The sequence below is a fragment of the Drosophila mojavensis genome, unplaced genomic scaffold (genome assembly GCF_018153725.1).
Source record: "Drosophila mojavensis isolate 15081-1352.22 unplaced genomic scaffold, ASM1815372v1 contig_136, whole genome shotgun sequence".
Taxonomy (NCBI): Eukaryota; Metazoa; Arthropoda; class Insecta; order Diptera; family Drosophilidae; genus Drosophila; species Drosophila mojavensis.
Genome location: NW_025318667.1, coordinates 24,340,534 through 24,363,126, shown reverse-complemented (window position 1 = coordinate 24,363,126; position 22,593 = coordinate 24,340,534). Strand labels below are relative to the sequence as shown.

General features: G+C 38.2%; 3 protein-coding genes across 7 annotated transcripts in view; 1 reads left to right on the top strand and 2 right to left on the bottom strand.

Annotated features, from left to right (window-relative positions):
* The first annotated feature begins 109 nt into the window (after positions 1-109).
* On the top strand, positions 110-1,186 carry LOC6584615 (C-type lectin 37Da). The gene is made up of 2 exons (XM_002010223.4): positions 110-306; positions 385-1,186. The coding sequence occupies exons 1-2, from the start codon at positions 177-179 to the stop codon at positions 837-839; spliced, it is 585 nt and encodes a 194-aa protein (XP_002010259.1). The 5' UTR covers positions 110-176; the 3' UTR covers positions 840-1,186.
* Positions 1,187-4,496: 3,310 nt separating this feature from the next.
* Positions 4,497-13,022, bottom strand: LOC6584613 (non-canonical poly(A) RNA polymerase protein Trf4-1). 3 transcript variants are annotated; one of them, XM_032732298.2, is made up of 6 exons: positions 12,849-13,022; positions 8,308-10,184; positions 6,646-7,326; positions 5,965-6,584; positions 5,041-5,679; positions 4,497-4,841 (listed from the first exon to the last, which is right to left on the bottom strand). In XM_032732298.2, exons 2-6 carry the CDS (start codon positions 9,476-9,478, stop codon positions 4,716-4,718), a joined length of 3,237 nt encoding a protein of 1,078 aa, XP_032588189.1. In that variant the 5' UTR covers positions 9,479-10,184; positions 12,849-13,022; the 3' UTR covers positions 4,497-4,715. The 3 variants fall into 3 exon arrangements, with proteins under 3 accessions (XP_032588189.1, XP_032588186.1, XP_032588187.1); XM_032732295.2 differs by having other exon boundaries at positions 4,497-5,679; XM_032732296.2 differs by lacking the exon at positions 12,849-13,022 and adding an exon at positions 11,253-11,630 and having other exon boundaries at positions 4,497-5,679.
* Positions 13,023-15,645: 2,623 nt separating this feature from the next.
* Positions 15,646-22,593, bottom strand: part of LOC6584612 (inactive dipeptidyl peptidase 10) — a 176,460-nt gene continuing 169,512 nt past the window's right edge. For all 3 annotated transcript variants that reach the window (XM_044011433.1, XM_044011431.1, XM_044011429.1), the window contains 4 exons: positions 19,697-20,890; positions 18,414-18,608; positions 18,191-18,351; positions 15,646-18,017 (listed from right to left, as the gene is read on the bottom strand). In XM_044011433.1, coding sequence (XP_043867368.1) covers positions 17,671-18,017; positions 18,191-18,351; positions 18,414-18,608; positions 19,697-20,890 — 1,897 coding nt within the window. In that variant the 3' untranslated portion in view covers positions 15,646-17,670. The remainder of the gene's footprint in view (positions 18,018-18,190; positions 18,352-18,413; positions 18,609-19,696; positions 20,891-22,593) is intronic.

Below are 22,593 nucleotides of genomic sequence, written 5' to 3'. Positions count from 1 at the left end.
TCTGTGGAATTGTTTATGCAGCTGCTTTGCGCAATGCAGGTGTCGTCGCAGACCGAGATTGTCAGCCTGGAATGGCGCATGATCTTGGGCAGGTAGCGCATAAAAGCCCAATGCCGACTGGCATTTCCGACAGTTGCCCAGCGTTAGCCAAATAGATCGAGCTTGAATTGGCCAATATGCAGTCCGAAAGCGAAAAGTGTTTCATCATGTTGCGTGTGATAATCCTGTCCAGCCTTGTGGCGCCAGCGTTCACTTACCTGCCGGATGTCAATATATTCACCAATTATCGCACCGAGGTCTACAATGGTTAGCTAGCGGCTACACTCTCTTCCAGTCCTGATTCCGTTTCACAGTTTTCGTTTTCTTTATTTATTTTTTCGATAGGCATACCCTCGGACATTGACACCACGCCGTTTGTTCGGATCGGCGATAACTATTATTATATCGAGCCGATGAACAAGGTGAACTGGTTCCAGGCAGCGGCCTCCTGCCGGATGATGAACGCCCACCTGGCCTCCATTGAGGACAAGCCAGAAATGGAGGCCCTGGTCAAGCACATCAAGGCCAAGGGCTTCAAGAACAACGACTACTTCTGGATCTCTGGCAATGATCTCGGCACCGAGGGTGCCTTCTACTGGCTCTCGACGGGCCGCCCCATGACCTACGCCCCCTGGAACGGGCCCAAACAGATGCCCGACAATTACGGCGGCAACGAGAACTGTGTCCACATGTTCAGCACACGGGAGCTGATCAACGATGCCCACTGCAAGATCCTGATGCTGTATGTGTGCGAGGCCAGCGATCCCAAGACCTTCAAGTTCACCTACATCAAGTGGTGAAGCGTGCTGAAGCCGTTATCAAGCAGAGACATACATAACATACGCATACATACATACATACATATATATTTGGCATTGTTTTTCTAAGTTCCTGTTTTGTATTTGTCTTTTTTGGTTTTGTTTTTGTTTTTTTGTTTTTTGTTTTTTGTTTTTTTTTGCGTGCATAGAACACGGCATTTATTAGGCGGTTGCTAATGCAACGGCTTTCACTTCATCATTATCATTATCATCATTCACATAATGATCGTTATTCGTCTTACGCATCAATTTGCTAGGTATACATTACACATCAGTTAAGTTTACGTTTTATGCATATAATAAATTTGTTACGAATTCATCTTAAATAACTATAAATTTTTTACCATACATACATACATATATATATATATATATATGTAGATATATATTTATCGTATCCTCGTAGCTCGTCTTTTAAGAATTGGCTACATACATATATCGTGTGTAACAATCGATGTAGCCGATAGTTGTACATCGATATACATACTTATGCACACACACATATGCATATACACATACATATGCATATGCACTTTGAAAAATACACAAACTAAATACAATGCTATTTATATATATTTATATATATATATATGTATGTGTGTGTGTATATATATATATAAAAAAAAAGACATTTACATATTACAACTTACTTGGCTAGGCAAACAGTGATCGGATATTGGAAAATTTACTTCATAACCTCAACACTAATATTGAATCTTGTTTAACTAGTATGCGTCCTGTCAGTGGCTGACTGTATGTGCTAGAAACATACATATGTATGTATATATATGTGTGTGTGGTTTTGTAAGTCTTAGAGCTTAAGCCTAACCTAACATTTGTTTTGTCTTATTTTTTTGTTTTTTTTTTTTTACTGTTTTACACACGCACGCACAACTGCAGTCATATGTATGTTTGTACATCTGTATGTACATATGTACGCTTGCATATTTATCAATTAGTTCATATATTACCTACACGTTATTTATATATATATATATACATACATATATATGTATTCAACAGATGAGTGCATAAATTTAATAATCCTTATTGGTTTTACTTTCGACATTCTAACATTTGTTCATCTCCTTGCTATGCATTTGTATATTTATGTATGTGTGTGCGTGCGTGCGTGCATACAGCATGCAAGCGTCTGTGTGTATGTGTGTGTGTCTGTATAGGTGTAAGGTGGGCTTCAAAGCAGCTGCCAAATCGCTATCTATCGCTCTCTCTTTCTCTCTCAGCTGCTAACGAGATTGATGATTGTGCTTGTTTGTGGGAGGGAGGGAAAGGGAGGGGAAATATTCAATTCTGCAGTTGATAGTCGAGAAAACTTAGCCAACACTGGCGCACACAAGGACGACGCATAAGGCTGCCATATCTTCACAAATTTCTGATTTCTTAGCTCTTACAAAAAAATATATATAAATAAAGAAGAGAACAGCCTAAATGTTATACATATACAAAGTCTAAATGTTTTTTCTTGTTTCTTATTTTTTCGATTTTAAAAACCTCTCTCAAAATGGCAGTACGTTTAAGATTTAAGACTTAAATAAAGGGAATTGAAGAAGATCTGGGACCAATGGGAGCATCCTTTGCCGGAATAAACTAACGAAAAGAAATCACATATCCATCCATATATATATATATATATATATATATATATATATGAATAGAGATATATGTGTATAATATGTACACTAATAAATGGCAGGAATTGCATATATGCATCTAGTAAGTATATGATAATGAATAATATTACAGTTTTTTGTTGTTGGTTTGTCGGTTTTTCTTTTTTGTTTGGTTTTATCTCGTTTTGTTTTCTTTTTTTTTTTTTTTTTTTTTTGTTTTGCTTTGAAACACATCGCATTCGCAATGTGTCTTTACAATTTTTGTTTTATGTGCAGAACTTTTAAATATAATAATCATAATAGGGATATTCAATAATGATAATAATAATAGTAATAATATTGACAATAAAAACATTCAGGCATTAATAAAAAGATGCAGCTTATTACAATTTTTTTTTTTTTTTTTTTTTTTTGTTTGTTTTTTTTTTCTCTTCTTCTTTTGGAGCTTATAGAAATTACATAATGCTACTAGTTTCTATATGATCTATGCATATAATTATAATAAATTTTCTTTATGCTTATATTAATTTTCTTCTTTTCTCTCATTATTTAGGGCTTTCCTTCTTCTCTTCTTTCCTCTTCTTCGCCGCGCAATTTCACTTAATAATATTAGCGTGATTTTTGCGCGTGGTTTTGCTGCTGCTTGATTTCTTGCTTTCGTTTAGATTTTCTTGTTAAACATTTTCTTTTCCTACGATTTTTGAAACAATTTTCTGTTTTCGGTTCATTCGAGCCTGTGGATGCAGCACTCTTAAGCTATATAAGCAAAGTAATTCATTACAAAAAAAAAAGTTTAGTTTTATAACTAGGGAAACAATATATATATGTGTATATATATAAAAAAAAAATAAAACACCTAATTGTCTTATAACTATATAATCCTATACAATTCTTGTTATTAAAATAATATTTCATATATATAAATATTTTCATATATATATATATATATGTGTGTGTGTGTATGTATATATACGTACTTAAATTTCATACTTCACATTGCGCTTCACATAATCTTACATTATGTATCATTTTTATTTTTTTTACTCATATACTCATATATATATATATATATATATTTATAATTTTTTTTTTTATTTTAGACTTTATTTTTTTTAGTGGCTTTTTTCATATTTATTTTAAAAACAAAATGAAATACCAACTAGCGCACGAATAGAATAGGGAAAAGTGTCAAGTTAACTAACTGTATAATATATATATATATACAGGTATATATATATATATGTTTATGTACTTAGGAAAGTTGATGTTTGTGAGTATGTGTGTTATAGGCGCAAGCGAGACAGCAATACACGTACAATCGATTATTAATGGATCGAATGTAGTTGCATATTTTTTTAAGGATTGTTTGTAATCTTTTTTCTATGCGGAGAGAGGAGTACATACAGCTATAGTTACATTAAATTTCAAATATACATATAGGTATATATATATATATATATATATATATATATATATATATGGTTGTATGGCGCTTTTCTTCTTATTCTCTTATTTCCATTAGTGTTTGTTAAGATATATCTATTTTTTTTTTGCTTTTCTTTCTTTGTTTTTTTTTTTTGTTTTTTGTTTTTTTTTGGAGGGGATTTTTGGGTTGAGTATATAAATTGTTATATTCATTAAGAATCTTGAAATGCAAAATTGCTACTAAAAGAAGTATACATATATATATATATGAAGTATGCATATATAGAAATATATATACACTTACACATACGCTTACATTGGCGATATGTCTACAAGCAATTACATATACATCAATAATTATTATGTATACGTATACATGGCTATATGCACATATACATATACATATATATGCACATATACATATACATATATATATATATATATATATATATATACAACTAAATATACATACACATATATAACTAAAGATTTGAATTAATGAATGATTGTGAATGCGAATGTGAGTCTGCTATTCAAACTATCGAGAAAAGAAATTGTATATAAGAGAGAAATAATCATAATCATAGTCGCTATCATAATATTCTTGACGCACGCAGCTATTTGTAGATTAATGCACATGACGGACTATGCCATTTCTCGCTATCTCGCTATCTCACTCTTTCCATCTCATTTTCTGTCTCTGTTATCTCAACTTGTCTCGACCCGCCTGGACTAAATATCTGTTTCTATCCCTCTCACTCACGCTGGCTTCTTTGCTTGCCTGAACCAGAGTTTTGGAATATTAGAATAGCATTTGAGTATCCTCCTTAGCGATCGTCTGCTGTAGCCACCTGGCCGGAAGCCGAGTCAGCGGATTCACCACCAGAAGCGCAGCGTGGGGAACGGGGCGACGAACTGGAACTGCCAACTGAGGATTCAGACGATATGGAAATGATTGAGGAGGATGAGTTAACCAGGCGCGTATCGCGCATTTGCTGCAAGCGGCTGTGGCCGCCGCTATGGTTGCTGCTGTTGCTGCTGCTGCTGCTGCTGCTATTACAGCTAAGCACGATCGCTGCGGCGCCAGCTGTTGTGCAGGAGGATGATGATACTGTGGGCGAACCTACCGCTTTAGATACGCCTGTTTGAAAATGCCTACGATGCTGCTGTTGCTGTTGCTGTTGCTGCTGCAGTTGCTGCTGATGGAGATGGAGCTGTTGTTGCTGATGATGATGCTGTTGCTGATGGAGTGGGTGATGATGCTGCTGAAAGGTAGTGCTGCCAGTATTAGCACTACTACTATTGTTGCTGGACAGTCGCAGATGCTGCGGCCGTTGCTGCTGGTGGACATGATGGCTGTTGTAGCTGCTCTGCTGCACATTGGAAATGGTCTTGGTCAGTTGTTGTTGCTGCTGCTGCTGCTGTTGCTGCAACGGCGGTGGCACATAGAGCGGCTGGCGGTAATACGAATTGTTGTGACTGCGCTGACCCACCGACTGCTGGCCATAGCTTCGCGTCGCAGTGTTGCTGTTGCCGCCAGCACCTCCACCACCACCACCACCACCACCACTGCTGCTGCTGCTGCTGCTGCTGCTGGTGATGGTGCTGGTGCTGCTAATGATGTTGCTGCTGATGGGCTTGCTGTTGCAGATGGCTTGGACGTGGCTGGTTGTGGTGCTGCTGGTGGTGGTGTAGACATGGCATTGGTTTACTGCGTGATCCTCCAGTACTTCCGCCGGGGCATCTCGTAGCTGCTCCACGTCTGGCTGTTGTAGTTGTGAAGAAGATATACATGTATGTTGACTTGGCTGGGCCTGTGGCTTGGCTGGCATGCTGGCCGCAGTTGCTGCTCCGGCGGCGACGACGCCGCCACCGTTGGTGCGCAACAACAATTGGGCACGTGGCGTTGCGATATTTGAATTGGGAGCAATTGCGGCCAGCATGGCACAGCCTACGACCTGCTGCTGCTGCTGCTGCTGGTGCTGCTGCTGCTGCTGCATGAGGCCGGCAGCCATTCATCATGTATCTATGCGTGTAGGTGTGTGCATTACCGACGAGCCCGACAACGAGCTATTGCTGATCGCCACCATAATCGGCTTGGGCACGGTCACTGGCATCGCTGTCACTTCCAGTCCGTTCGGCGGCGAGGCGGTGATGTCAATTATTTCCATTGCCTGCTGCCCGATCCCGATGCCAGTCAGCGACTCTCTATCCCGGTCGCCAACCTCACAGTCTTTGCTATCCTCGCTGTCTTCCGCCGATGAGGTGCTGCCTCGCCGGTGACGCAGCGCCGACATGTTGTTCAGATTGCCAACCAGCTGGCCCTGCGGCTGCAGCTGATGTTGCTGCTGCTGCTGTTGCTGCTGCTGTTGTTGCTGTTGCTGCTGGTGTTGTTGGTGCTGTTGCTGGTGCTGCTGGTGCTGCTGCTGGGCAGCCGCTGTCACTGCCGCCACAGCTGCCGTATGATATGTCTGCGTCAACGTATGCGGCTGCAGCACCGGATGATATATCTGATGCACCACGGTGCCAGATGGCAAGATCACATACTTGGCAGCGCCATTGGCGTAGGTGGGCAGCGACGACATCGGATCCATGGCCGTTAGATATTCAAAGTTCTCGCGTATCCATTCGCGATAGTCAATGACGTCATCGGTAATGTGAATTATCCGACCTACGGACATATCAATAATAGTATAAATATTCCCATGGGATAGCACTTCTCTAACACTCACCCAAGATGGACGTCTCACGCACATCGTTGCCCCAGAGATTGGATTCGCTCACAGCATTATTGATCACACTGAAAGCGCATCGGAAGGCCTGACGCACATGGAGGGCACCGTAGCTGCTGCGTCCGATATCGTTGCCGGGCGTCAGAGGATCCTCGATGCAGAGCAGTGACGGCCTGTGGCCATCGACCATGTCCCGCTGCAGTTCGTCCTTGGGCATATAGCGGCCGCCGTTCTTGATCGAAATACCAATATTAATGTAGTTAAAGCTCTGTCCGTACAGCTCAAAGAACTCGAGCAGTAGCACGCCCAGATTCGTCGTGTCATGGTAAATGCCACGCGGATGCAGTTGCAGGAAGCTAATACACATGAGTATCAGTGAGTACGATGAGATGCCGCCGGTGAACACCTCGTTGAGATCGCGCAGCAGTAGGAACTGCTTTAGCACCAGGACCAGCTTCCCCAACACCGGATAGTCGCGCTTAAACTGTTTGATCAGCTCTGCTGATTGCACGCCCGATTGCATATTGAACGATATGTCGACCTTCACTTGTGTCTCCCGGTCCGTCAGCTTAATGATCGGGACGGACGCCTTGTCTAGCACACGGACCGTACACGCCTCGGCGATGCCGCGCGCAACCAGCTCGAATTCAAGAGTGCGCAGCGGTAGCTTCTCCCAAAGGCCTGCAAAACAAATGCAACAAATGGGGCAACAGGAGAGAGAGGAGGACGAGGTGGTGAAGACAGAGAGTGAGAGAGAGAGAGAGAGAGAGAAAAAGAAGAATAAAAGAAGAAAGGTTCATTATTAATAAGCCATTGAATGAAATGCAAACAGTTGTTCCAAGCGATCTAAACATCAAGAGTGCGCTAGTCGGGAATACCCGACTAGTTGGTACTTTGTGTAGGGTTACCCGCAGATGTTCTTTCAATCAATCCAGGAAGGTATCAAAATTCCAAAATGTACCAATTCAGTGTACTCATGCGAGGAACTTACACAGCAATTTAGAAAGCTTTAGCTTTAGTGGTATTCAATTTTGGCTCAAAATCCCATATCGACTAATAGGTTAGGCAGAAAATTTGAAAGTTTTCAAGTTGCACTTAAAAATCCACATTAAGGCTTCGATAATTATAGAAAATTGAGTAATGGCATGACTAATTGATAAGTCATAAATTCATTTTGCATACAGGAATTTCATTTGAAGTCTCCAGCTTATATGGTTTACCAGACAGACAGACCTACATAGCTATTTCGACTCAGAAAGCCATTACCACCTGCATTGCCATGGTATAAAAATAGCTCTCGATGAGTCTGGCTAAACAATTTCGAATATATTAAAGTAAAAGTCAAGCTAAAGCTTAAGAGAATTGCATTGTGCCCATTGTCTTAAGTTCTCTGTGGAATGAAACCCAAATTAATAGTGTTAGTCATATATAGAGTATTTATTTTTGTATGACTATTTTTACCATTTAGATACATATACATATGCGTATATATGCGTATGTGTACATGGTAAAAAAGAGTCATACAAAAATATGTACTGTAAGATCTAATACATATCCCTATTATTGAATGAATATCGTTCAAGAACCAAATAAATATATGGATTAGTTGGATTAGTTAGCTGAGATAATTAGCTCTAGTTTTATATCTCTTCGTTAGCTTACCTAGTACCACGAGATCAATGTCGGAGGTGGGCAGAAAGAGGCCGGTGCGAAAGGAACCAAAAATTTCGACCACGGCCTGCGGCCATATGGAATGGACAACGGATTCGATGCGCTTGACCACTTCGTTGCGTATCGCATGCTCGCAGGCCGTGGGCAGGACATACTGATAGAAATGATCGATCTCTTCGTGCAGTCCAATGATGCCCTTGCCGTACTGATAGTCGCGCACACGCCACGGGCAGCCCTTGTATTTGGCAATCATGTCGGCGTGCTTGGTCAGATTCAGAGTGCTCGACTTGTTGTCCACGACGCGTTTCCTGCGCGAAGGATTGTAATAGGTGTTGGCGCGCTCGTGCAGCGGCACCTTTGACGCGGGATTGGCTATATAATTGGTGCTGCTGCTTCGGCTGCTGCTGCTGTTGCTATTCGTGTTTGTGGTCACGGTGGTGCTACTGGTGGTGGTGTTGTTGCTGCTGCTGCTGCTAGTGGTTGTGGTGGAGGTAACGGTGGCACTATCACCACCGGTCGGCGTCGTTGTACTGCTCACAGCTGCCGTTGCCGTTGCTGTTGTTGGCGTTGCTGCAGCAGTGCCGGTTGCTGCAGTTGCTGCTGCTGATGGTGTCACGTTGCTACTGTTCGCGCTGGCGCTGATGCTGCTACTGCTGCTGCTGCTATTACTCGCTGGTGAGTTATTGTCGTTGTTCGATGTTGAATCGATGGACGTGTTGCTAGAGCTTTTGCCTCCGTTAATGCTGCTGCTGCTGTTGTTGTTGTTGTTGTTGTTGTTGTTCCCGTGCCGTGATGGCTGCTCGTTCAACTGCTGAAGAAGAATTTGTAATGAGTCGGGATCGCGTAGACTGATCGTAGAATCGTTGTTAACAATCCTAGATGCTGCGTTGGTGCTGCTGCTGTTGCTGCTGCTGCTGTTATTGCTACTAGTACTGCTGCTGCTGTTATTGGTATTGTTGTTGTTGTTGTTGTTGCTGGTGTTGCCGGTGTTGTTGCTGGTGCTATTTCCGTTGTTGCTGCTGTTGTTATTGTTGTTGCTTTGCTGAAGCTGTTGCTCTAGAAGTGGACCCATTTCCTGGGAACTCGTTTCCCAAATCTTTAACCATGTGCGCAGCGCTGGTCCCTCCTGTTCCTCCTGAAACCAGCCAACACACGGATCCATTCAAATGGGCGTTTTGTGTGCTGGGCAGCGTTTACGCTCCTTCTGATTTCTCTGTATCTCCTTCTATCACACACACACACACACACACACACACACTCTCTCTCTCTATTTGTTTTTCTCTCACACACTCGCTCTCTCTAAAGACCTCTATCACCCTCACACTATGTCACTGTCGGTGTGTGTTTTTAATGTATGTGTGTATGAATGTGTATATCTGAGTGTGTCTATATATATATTTATATATATATATATTGATCTAAATATTGATGTTTAAGTGTAGATCGACCGACGCCGCCGCTGTTCCTGTTCCTGCCGTTGCTGCTGCTGGCGCTGTTGTGGCGGAGCTCTGTTGTGTCGAGCGGCGCGTAGTTAGACGTACTGCAAATGCATCTGCATCTGCAATTGCAATTGCAATTGCAATTGCCTCTGGCTCTGGCTCTGACTATGTCTCCAGCTGTTGCTCTGGCGCAGCATCGGCGTTTGTTCACAGCGGTGTGGTGCAAGGCGGTGTCGTAGTTGTTATTAATGATGTAGTTGTAGTTATAGCAGTTGTGCTGCCTGTGAGCAACTAAGCAAAGCTTGTCCGTCTAATCTCTGACGGTTTTCATAACAGTCCCACCAAATGTGCAACTTACTCACTTTTTAAACTGGCAACTTGTTTGCTTGATAAGGCTACGCCCTGATATTTCGTCTCAGGCGTCTGTAACTGCAATTAAAGAAAACGTTTTTTTTTCTCATTCAGTAAAGTAAATTTGCCAAATATATACATATGAATCGATTCCAGCATTTAATTTTACATTAACACACTGACACAGCGTTGCCACCTGATAGAAATCATTGTTCAGCACCGACACATGCACAGCAAATCACATTCACTCTCTAACGGGCAATCTCTGTTTCCCCCAAACGAGAATAGAGAGAGAGATCATGCATCATTAATGGACTTGTGACGTCAGGAATGCTCGATCTCATTGGACCATACACACGCACACACACCTACGCCCAATGATCGCATGTGTTATCAAGAGTGGATTTAACTAAATAGAAAGCGCAAACAATTGCATTGCAAATGATGCGCTATTTTCCTACAAATAGAAATTCATTGGCGCCGCCTTCGCCATTGCAGCAGCCGCAGCAGCTGCAAGCCAAATGCAGCTGAAGCGTAGAGAGCAACACCGGCGACGGCGACGGCGCCTCAGCAATTCGTTTTTATACACATTTTTTTCTTTCTTCTTTGCAGAGTACAAATGCGCTTAGCACTAGCCGAAATCGACAAGAAGCAGAGCCAAATGGGCCAAAGAAGACAATAAAATACAAACATACATATGTTTATACATATGTGTGTGCGTACATATACATATATACATGCATGCGTTTTCGTTATCGTTTTGGCAAGCGAGCAAGCAATGCTCACGAGACTACCGCAAATCACATCGTTTAGCTGTGTGCACGAGCGTGTCTATGTATGCGTGTGCGCGTTCGTTTGCGTGTGTGTATGTTTGTGAGCAAGGGCGTACAGGTGGCTTATGGCGTGGGTGCCGGAGCGCGGGCAATGCAAAAGCGCGCACATGTATGTACATTAAAGTGTTGATTATGCAAAAAAAAATTATATCAAAAATATATATAATAATAATGAACTGTTAATCGTGTGTATTTTTTTTTTTCAATGTTTAAGCACACGTTTGCACTGCAAGTCCACTTTTATTGCAAAAGCACGCACACTTACACGCACATTTCACATTATATTAACGCACGCGACAGCCGTTATATTTACCAGTCAAGATATCTTAGTTGCAGCAGCTTCAACGTTTAATATGACAAAAACACAGCCATATGCATGTCTTTACAACATGCATACACCCACACATACAAATGTATATATAAATTTATATATACATTTATGCAGATATGTATGTATATATATACAGAATTTGGCTAATTAACACTTTCGGCTTTTTGTGGGGTACGAGAAGACAGGGAACACGATGTTCGTTTTGACAAATGTGTATTGTAAATGAGACTATCAAATAAATAAATAAGACGACCGACAGTGTTTTAGAGTTCTGCACTGTTAGCACAAATATTATACAATATCTTAGTTTCGAATTGTTTAAAACTTTTCCTATCCGCGATGTGTAATATTCAGAGCAGCTCTTACTGCTTTACTCCAGCGCTGCCGCATGCAGGGATGAGCTATCGTAAATATCGATACACATCATATGACATCGATTATTTTGTGAATTTTGTTAATTTCAAATCCGAAATTTGATTGCTCACATTTTCATTTCAACTGCGGCAAAGTCCTTAATGAGGTAAGCTTAGGTATACATTATTACATAACTTTTAAAATAACAATTGTTAATATTTGATCAATCGGTTGGTGCTGTAGACAAATTAATGCCACTGCATTCATTTTATTCGTGACATAGTGAAAATTGATTTGAATTTTACCCGGCAAGAGCAGATGTTGCTAAAATGCGCTATGGGCAAATGTAGGTCGGCGTTGCCACCTGATTTTAAATAATTTTAAAATACTGTGCAAAGTCGACAACTGACAGGCTAGTAAACAATTAATTTGTGCAACTTTCCGCAATTAGTGATAAATTTAAAAAATAAATCATTTTTTGATAATACAAAATCAGATTAGACAAATTGTCACTCCTCTCAAAAATAGTGCGTATGGTAGCTATACCACAGCCACCCTCTGGCCCCCGCCCAAAACTACACTACTACTGACACTACTCCAAATGCAAAATGTAACTTGCACATACACACACACGGACGCATTTATATACAATGGGAGCCAACCGACGTCACACATATGTATGTATGTATGTGAATATATACACTCGAAGAGAATCTGATTTAACTTCTTTCTTGCCTCCGAATAGCTTCTCGCGTAATTCCGTTGGAATTTTTCACACACATTTTTTCTTTACCTTGACGAGTTTGTTCTCGTTGCGTTTGCGTTGTATTTCAAGTTTAGCAAATACACACACACACACGGACTACTAGTACACACACAAATACATGCACATGTTCACCCAAACGACGATTCAGTGCGATTAAAAGTTTCTTTTTGCCTTCAATTAAATTAATGTTTGACTAAATTTGGATGAAAAAGAAGAAAAAAAAAAAACAACAAAAATTACCCGCCCCAAGATTCATTTGTCATCGATAAGAAGCGATTCATGCAATTGCTGTGCGCTTGCAGCATTTGTGGCAATCCTTATAAGCACAATTTAGTGCTTTCATACTTTCGGAACGTCCGCTTGTCTGGTTGCTATGCCTTTTATGCACATATACACACTCACAAATATGGACATACATACACACGCACGAAATAGTTCTTTCGAGAATTGCTTATTACCGTTTGCAATTGCATTCAGCTGCAGATAAGTTCGCTACTTGATAACAATCAATATGCACTATTAGTTCAGTGACTTGAAATTGGTAAATTTGCGTTTTTAAATAAATTAAAAAACGCCAGCGAAATTGCAATTTATCTACGAACACGCGACGGCTACGCAGTATTAGAGATTGACAATATACAACGATAGTGCAACATCGTTCTTATCGATGTTAACGATATTTATGCATTAGCCATCGATATATGCCGGAGCAGACATGTAGCTCGTGTCCGATAACTAAACGATTGTTATTTGAAAATTCAAATTCACAACTGAAATTATTTTTATTGAATTCACAATTTCCAACAAGCTAAAATTCAGTTTGGTTTCTGTTTATGTTACATACAAAAAAAAAAAAAAAAAAAAAACATCATTTTTATTTATTGTTTTCGATTTTCTCAATTTATTAGCTTGGTTTGCTCTTCTTGAATTGTTCGAATTAGTTACACATAACCATTTTTGTTTTCCAATTACAAATTAAGTACACACAGACAGGCTACGATTTTATAATATTTTTTTATTGTTATACCTTTAATTGTTGTCTTGAAACCAAAGAACTTCGTTACGCCGTGTCATTGGAAATGACAACATAAAGTATTTTTCTAATTTGTTTATTTGGTCATTTAGTTTGAATTGATTTCTGTTTTTTTTTGTTTGTTTTTGTTTTGCATTAGTTTGTTTCTTAAGTAGACTATTTTTTGAAATTACATAAAATGCGCAATGTACTTCTCTATATGTAATACATAGATGTTTTCTCTATATGTATATATATATTTATATGTATATTGGATTTACTCTTTTTTATTTCAATAACTTTTCTTCTTAAACATATATAAATATGTGTTTCGCTTTACTATGTTTCGTTTATATGTTTTTATTTTTATTTTATTTATTTTTTTTTTTAGTTTTTTGTTTTCTAAACATTTATTAAGAGCGGCATACTCAACAATTATTACATACAGAGTTGTTTGGGCTTATAAGTTCTTATATATGTTTGTGTTTAAGTTAGAATTTAAAAGTTCTGTTAATGATGCTCCCGACATAAATCTGTGTACAACATTTAAAGCTTGACTATTATTTTCCTCTTCAGATTTACCTATTATTGTTTGTTTGTTTTCATTTTTTCTTCATTGTTTTTTCATTCTTGGGCTTATACCATGCAATAGAACTTAGCCACTTTCAGGGGCATATTGACGCAACATTCAACACCTATATATATATATTTATATATAATTCATTTAGTTGTTTCGTTTAGGTTAATTAAAGTTAATGGTAAAAAAATCTAAAAAAAAAGTTTTCCCTCCATTTTTTCTTATTTTATTATTCTCTTTTTTTGTTTGTTAATATTTTCCTACATAGCACACCGATCCTTCATCTAATAATGTTATTTACTATACTTGCTAGTCGAGGACATCATACATTGAATTTTTCTGCCTCTTAGTTTTGGCCTTATTCGTGTTTTGGCCCAAGCTTCGCTTAACGGTTTATTATTATTACATTTTTTTTTTAATCCATTGGAATATTTATTTGTATCTTTTTATTTATTATACTTAAGCATTACGATTACCTAGGAAAAAAAAAAACACAGTTTATTGGTAATTATAGTCCATGGCATATTACGGAAGTGTTTTTAATTTTTTTTATTTTTTTTATTTTTTATTATTCCATATTTGGCTTAGCACAGGACTTATATATGTATATGAATATAGTCGCTTTTTAGCGACTATTAAATTTATTAATTAACGAATTAATGAAATTTCCATTTTCTTTCAATAGCATTTTAACATTTAATAAGAAAGCATTTATTCGAATACCCGTTCACGTTGTGATAAAAGGGTATACTGGTTCCTTGATGTCTGTTCGACTGTGCGTATAGTTTGACAGCTGAAATATCAATAGTCTCTGTTACTTCTGTATGAAATATAGCAGATCTATAGTTTGTAGTTGTTGTTAATATAGGCGGGGCAAATCAAAAAAAAAAAAAAAAAAAAAAAAAAAAAGAAGTTATATTTTCTAAATTTTTACTAGGATTTTGGATCTGTCCCGAAGATAGATGCCTAAACTCGACTTTTTTATGCCAAATTCATCTGCTTATGTACCGTGAACGAGTATTATGCAGTCGGTAGCACCGAATATCTTATTTTTTCATAATTTTGCTTTGAACGCTTTCAACTACATTTAAGTTTCCTTTTTTTTTTTTTTTTTTAAACATAGAAGTTGGACATAAAATAATGATGATGTTGTTGTTGTTGTTGTTGCTGTTTAAAATATTAAATATAATATTATTAATATATACAAAAAATAACATTCAGTCAAATATATATATTTATATACATATATGTATATGTATATATATAATGTGTACATATGTTTGCTATATATTAGCATAGCTATTAATCTAAACCAATCTTTAAACCACAAGACAGGCATACATAGACACATACACGTACAGACAGGTACACGCACACCCACATACAAACACGAACACACATACAATCATACCTTTATAGACATCAACAACTAAACAAAGATTCCATACATAAATATATATGCCTATATCTCTGCATATATCTGTACTATCGTATAATCTACAGCTAATCTGAAAATGTCAAATGCTAATGCATCCAATTTAGTTCCATATTATGTCCCCTACGATATCCATATATTTTTCAATAGACCCCACGCCAAGCGATGCCAATCAAATTGTTAACAATTTGTTTTTTATTCTTTCTTTTATCATCATGTAAAACACAATAATGTTTTCCATTTTCTTTAATAATCAGTCGCATAAATGAATCACCTTGCTTTTCTTTGTATTACAAAAATTCTTTTGCTGGCCCAATTATCGCGCATCTCAGCATACATACATACAAAAAAGACTAAAAAAATACTAACCATAAAATATAATCAAAGATGAAATACCCTTGTAGACATAATACATCTCTTCTATTTCTACTAATATTACCATATTCAAGTATCGTGAAAACTCGCAAAAATTTCAAGATACTTCTAATATATCCGGATTATATTGTACTTGAGTGTTACTGAATAAATGACAAATTCTACCAACAATTCAGAAAAGCATCATCACTGACACATTATTTCTATGGCAGCTGTAGGATTTATGTAGTAATTAAATACTAGATGATAAACTTAATATTCACGATGTAAACTCTCCCATTCGAGAGAAGAGCTAGCACAGATACAAACAGATTAAGAACAGATATACACATTGACATATATTTTATATAATAGTGGTAGTATTTTAATTTTGCTTAAAATACTATCTACAAGAGTTTCCTATAAAGAAAAGTACAAATAATAAATAAATAAATACTTAATAAAATAGAAGACAGAAGAGAACCGCAGGCTAACAAGATTTTGTTCGTTTACACTCAATCAATCAGTCACACTCGAGCACACACGCAAAAATACTAATAAAATACTGAGCACATCTTAATAAATGCCAAATTCTGCACATTTTATTTATGGAAATATACTATAAATATATATAATAATAACATAAAACATTTAAAATGATACGTTTTTTCCAATCATTCAACACATTAGTCACTACTAAAAAGAAAAATACTAAACTGTTGATCAGCAGACATTAAAAATGTCCTTTTACTCATTTTAATTTAACAATTTGAATTTAACAAAATACTTTAAAGATACCAAACAAAGTTTTCAACAGAGAATAACAAATATTTCTTGTATATCCACACCAATCACACAACTTTCAATCACGCCCAAAATACTAAACCTATTTGAAATCAAAAAACATTAAAAATGCCCACTCAACATTTTTTTTTTTTTGCATATATTCAAAAGAAAGTGAGGATAGCAAAGAAAGAGTCACACATACATACATAATCAAGCATACTCTTATACATTCACTCTTCGAATAACTCTTATACACACACTCTTGTACATATATAGAAGAAGACATTCATCCTCATACACTCACATTCTTCTTCTCTTCTACATACCACTCGAGAGGAGTGTGTGTATAAGAGTATGAGTATAAGTGTGTGTATATCGCTTTTACGCTCACCCATTTATATTCACTCTTATACAAACACTCTACCACAATCACTCTTATACACACACTCTTATATAGACACTCTAGAAGAATGTTTGCATAAAAGTGTGTGTATCTCTTATACGCTCACTCTTATGCAATTACTCCGATGCATTCATTCTTGTACAAATACCCTCCCACAAATACTCTTATACAAACACCCTGCCACACACAATTTTATACAGGCACTCTTATGCACACACTCTTATACTCACACTCTTATATAGACACTCTAGAAGAGCGTTAGAGCAAGAGTGTGGTACCTCTTATACATGCACACACACTCTTATACATTCACTCTTATAAACACATTCTTATACATACGCACTGCTACAAACACTCTTATACACACACACACACACACACGCACACTCTCTCTCTCATATAGCACACGGAGTTCTCTAGCATTGGACTTGCTAATGGTGAATGATGCGCATCTTTTTGGCCAGCGTTGTTTCGGCCTGTTGGAGTTTGCGTTTGCTGCTGTAGTTGCAGAGCTTGTTGGAGACTTTACTAAGGGTCATTGCCGATGAGGTCATGAGGTCAAGTGCTTGTAGACTGTTGTCGAGCTCGTCGAGAGCTGAGAGCGGTGTTGTGGCTGGTGTTGTCTGATTGTGGCGCTCACCGGGATCGAGGTCGATATCGATTAGCTGATTGGCCAGCGGATCCTCGTCGTAAGGATCGTAGGGGGGTCTTAATTATTGTTTAAACACAAACAGACCGGTTGGGTCCCACTCGTTGTCGTCGACGGGGCCGAAGCACTCATCGAAATACCATTCCATGGTCTTATAGACATGGCTCAGCGATCGGGTGATCGTATGATCCTCATCTGGGTACACCTGATGACGGAATTTCACCTGCTGATCCACCAATGCCCGCACCAGCATCAGCGTATGCTCCTGATGCACCAGCGTATCCGCTGTGCCGTGCATTAACATCAGATTACGCCCCTTTATGTTGCCCGCCTTCATGGTCAGGTCCGACTCCTGCAAAGCGCGCAAATAGTCGCCCTTCAGCGGTATATAGCGTTCCGTGAAAAATGAATCTGGCAAATGGACGATATAAGATATATAATATAGAAGATTATTAACATTTATAGGTTATAGTGATTATACTAGAGATCTGCGAGATTTGAGATGATAAGAGGAGAAATGTTTCCATTCTAATGGTGCGCAGTGTACATAAATGGTGGGGTATTTCAGGACAGGCAATACTCACAATGATAGCCAAAGCTCACAATGGGATTGATGGCAACGGCGCACTGGAGCACCTGTTGCGAATCATCGATGAGCATCATGGAGGCGGCGTAGCCGCCGTAGCCCCAGCCAAAGGCGCAGATGCGCAACGGATCGATGAACTTGAGATTATCGCGCAAATAGCTGAAACGACATCAGGTTAGGCAAACAACGAGTGAGTGAGCTGTGACAGCCATGGGACTTACGTGAGTACGCCGAGCTGATCTTCGACCTCGACGGTGCCGAGCTTGCCATGCACCTGGGTGCGCAGTAGTTCACCTTGATAGCCGCTGCCGCGTCCATCGATTTGGGCCACAATGAAGCTGCGCTGGCTGCACAGATACCAATTCCAATCCACTTGGAAGCGCTCCGTGACCAGCTGTGAGCCAGGCGCAGCGTCGCTATAGGAGGAGGAGGTTATAGAGAGGGATATATAGGTATATAAATATACAGATATATTGATGGAAAAATATATGGATGTACAGTTAAAAATATAGATATAAACATGCATATTTATAGGTTTATAGATAGACATATGACTCTGCTAATGTCCGTACGGTAATTGCGACAAAAATTCTGGTCCTCAGACATACTTATACAGTTATTGCGTCTTCCGGTTATAACGATGGTGCCTTGATCGTAGCTATAACCGGATTCTACTGTATATATATATATATATATATATATATATATATATGAATATACATTAGAATCCGGGTATAACGATGCTCAAAGGACCGTCGATATACCCGAAAGATGCTTGAACCGTAGTAGTTTTCTCATATAAGTTTGTCTGGGGACCAAAATTTTCGTCGCAATAACCGTACGGACGCTAGAAGCAGAGTCGTTATAACTGGACTCTACTCTACTATTATATTGAACTTGACGACTCCGCTTATAGCGTATGTACGGTTATAGCGACAGACAAACTTTTATGAGCAAACTTATACGGTTATAGCGGCTGCCGGGTATAATGATCTCTGAGCCAGATACTACTCTATACAGACTTATAGATTTACAGATTTATAGACTTATAGATTTATAGATTTATAGATTTATAGATTTATCGATTTATAGATTTATAGATTTATAGATTTATAGTACAGTAGAGTCCGGTTATAACGACGCTGAAGGGACCTACAATTAACGTCGTTATACTCGAAGGATGCTATAACCAAGCGGAGGCCTTTTCATATAAGTTTTTGGGGACCAGAGAAGACATCGAATTTTCTTCGCAATAACCGGACGAACGTTATAGGTGGAGTTTAAAGATTTATAGATTTATATATATATATATATATATATATATATATATATATATATATATATATATATATATATATATATATATATATATATATATGGATATATATATATATATATATATATATATCTATATATTGATATATAGATATATGGATATTTAGATACATAGACATATAGATATATTGACAGACATATAGACATTCCTAAGCTGATCGAGACTTACACATGTAGCACCAGTGGAAAGGCGACCTCCTCCTCCTCGCGCATGCCTGGCGGCAAGTAGAGACGCACCTGTGCGTGGAAGCCATGGCGTATCTCGACGCTGAAGGTGCGCGTCTGCGGTATGGCCAGCTGGGTGAGACGATGGCGCAGAACATCGCCCGCGTTTAGTACAAAGATCTTCTCGTTGCTGGACGTCTCCACCAGGTAGACGCTGGGCGACTCCGGTCCGAGGCACTCCTGCACGTAGAAGCTGTAGTCGCGACTGAACTGGACGCGATTGTATAGACAATTCTTGGGTATGTCGTAGATGCAGTCGTCCGGCTCCAGGCGCGACACAATGTCCTCCCACTTCTCGCCGCGCTGCCAGGCGGCGGCGTTAGTGCTGCGGGCGCGATGCAGCCGATAGGTGGACTCCGTGTTGTCGCAGGTGAGGCAGGTGGGCTGCGTCGAGGTGATGTAGGTGCGATTCGTTTCGGTGACGTTTAGTTTAAGGCTGATCTTGTAGAGGTGACGTTCGCCCGGTCGCCTTTCAGGAGCAGCCATAAAATAAACGATCTCGCGCTGCTCATCCCAGCCCACGATTTCGGTCACCTCGAACCGGCCCATGGTCAGCGGGACGGGCCGTCGGTCCAGCGACGATATGAACACCACGTGCCGATAGTGGCCGTGCTCGCCGTCCCGCACGGGCAGACGCTTCAGCAGATAGCCCCCATTGGAGATCTCGTACGTCGTCTGGCCGTTGGTCACATTCGCCTGGCTGTCGTCCATGGCCGCATCGCCGTTGGCCAGCTCCTGGAGCTGCAGCTGGCGCAGCTGGCTGCCTCGCATCTGGGCAGCGATACGAGCCGAGAAGATCGGCTGCTCGGCGGGCAGCACCCAGCCGTCGTTGATGGTCACCTCGGTGTGCACCACCTGGCAGTGGAAGTGCGGTGCCCGGCAGATGACAGTCGTTGCCTTGGTCTGATCCCGGCTGGTTATCGTCACGGACAGATCGATGGGCGACGCCCAGGTCAGGCCGCCCACATAGCTGCCGTTGCCCAGATCCCCGGGCAGCTTGATCTGTGTGGGAAATATGTACTTGATCACCGACAGATTCACCACGTTGACGGTCACATTCGGATTGCGCGCGCCCGCCTTTGGATAGCGTTGGCTGAGCACCGCCGGGTATTTGATATTATCGCCCATCCATGTGTATCTGCCGGGACAAAAAAATGGGCCATTGATTGATGAAAATGGAATATAAATATAATATAAATATAAAGAAATATAATACAATGAAGCAAGATATTAGCTTCATCGGAAACTATTTAGGCTACCCTTGCATCACTTATAGAGAGTGAGCGAGAGGGAAAGTAAAGAAGTGCGGGTGAGAGGGAGAGTGACTTATACTTATACTTATACTTATACTTATACTTATACTTATACTTATACTTATACTTATACTTATACTTATACTTATACTTATACTTATACTTATACTTATACTTATACTTATACTTATATACTTATACTTATACTTATACTTATACTTATACTTATACTTATACTTATACTTATACTTATACTTATACTTATACTTATACTTATACTTATACTTATACTTATACTTATACTTATACTTATACTTATACTTATAATTATACTTATACTTATACTTATACTTATACTTATACTTATACTTATACTTATACTTATACTTATACTTATACTTATACTTATACTTATACTTATACTTATACTTATACTTATACTTATACTTATACTTATACTTATACTTATTATACTTATATACTTATACTTATACTTATACTTATACTTATACTTATACTTATACTTATACTTATACTTATACTTATACTTATACTTATACTTTATACTTATACTTATACTTATACTTATACTTATACTTATACTTATACTTATACTTATACTTATACTTATACTTATACTTATACTTATACTTATACTTATACTTATACTTATACTTATACTTATACTTATACTTATACTTATACTTATACTTATACTTATACTTATACTTATACTTATACTATATACTATACTTATACTTATGTATACTTATACTTATACTTATACTTATACTTATACTTATACTTATACTTATACTTATACTTATACTTATACTTATACTTATACTTATACTTATACTTATACTTATACTTATACTTATACTTATACTTATACTTATACTTATACTTATACTTTATATATTATACTTATACTTATACTTATACTTATACTTATACTTATACTTATACTTATACTTATACTTATACTTATACTTATACTTATACTTATACTTATACTTATACTTATACTTATACTTATACTTATACTTATACTTATACTTATACTTATACTTATACTTATACTTTATACTTATACTTTTATACTTATACTTATACTTATACTTATACTTATACTTATACTTATACTTATACTTATACTTATACTTATACTTATACTTATACTTTATACTTATACTTATACTTATACTTATACTTATACTTATACTTTATACTTATACTTATACTTATACTTATACTTATACTTATACTTATACTTATACTTATACTTATACTTATACTTATACTTATACTTATACTTATACTTGTACTTGTACTTGTACTTGTACTTGTACTTGTACTTGTACTTTGTACTTGTACTTGTACTTGTACTTGTACTTGTACTTGTACTTGTACTTGTACTTGTACTTGTACTTGTACTTGTACTTGTACTTGTACTTGTACTTGTACTTGTACTTGTACTTGTACTTGTACTTGTACTTGTACTTTGTACTTGTACTTGTACTTGTACTTGTACTTGTACTTGTACTTGTACTTTGTACTTGTACTTGTACTTGTACTTGTACTGTAC

What these genes read in the sequence shown, in the direction of transcription:
- LOC6584615 (XM_002010223.4), top strand. Translation starts at nt 177, where the DNA reads ATGCAGTCCGAAAGCGAAAAGTGTTTCATCATGTTGCGTGTGATAATC. An exon ending in TCGCACCGAGGTCTACAATG is followed by an intron (nt 307 to 384) that starts GTTAGCTAGCGG and finishes TTTTTTCGATAG; the next exon opens with GCATACCCTCGGACATTGAC.
- LOC6584613 (XM_032732295.2), bottom strand. Translation starts at nt 9,478, where the DNA reads ATGGATCCGTGTGTTGGCTGGTTTCAGGAGGAACAGGAGGGACCAGCG. An exon ending in CATTGATCTCGTGGTACTAG is followed by an intron (nt 7,327 to 8,307) that starts GTAAGCTAACGA and finishes TTTGTTTTGCAG; the next exon opens with GCCTTTGGGAGAAGCTACCG. An exon ending in GCTCGTTGTCGGGCTCGTCG is followed by an intron (nt 5,680 to 5,964) that starts GTAATGCACACA and finishes CAACTACAACAG; the next exon opens with CCAGACGTGGAGCAGCTACG.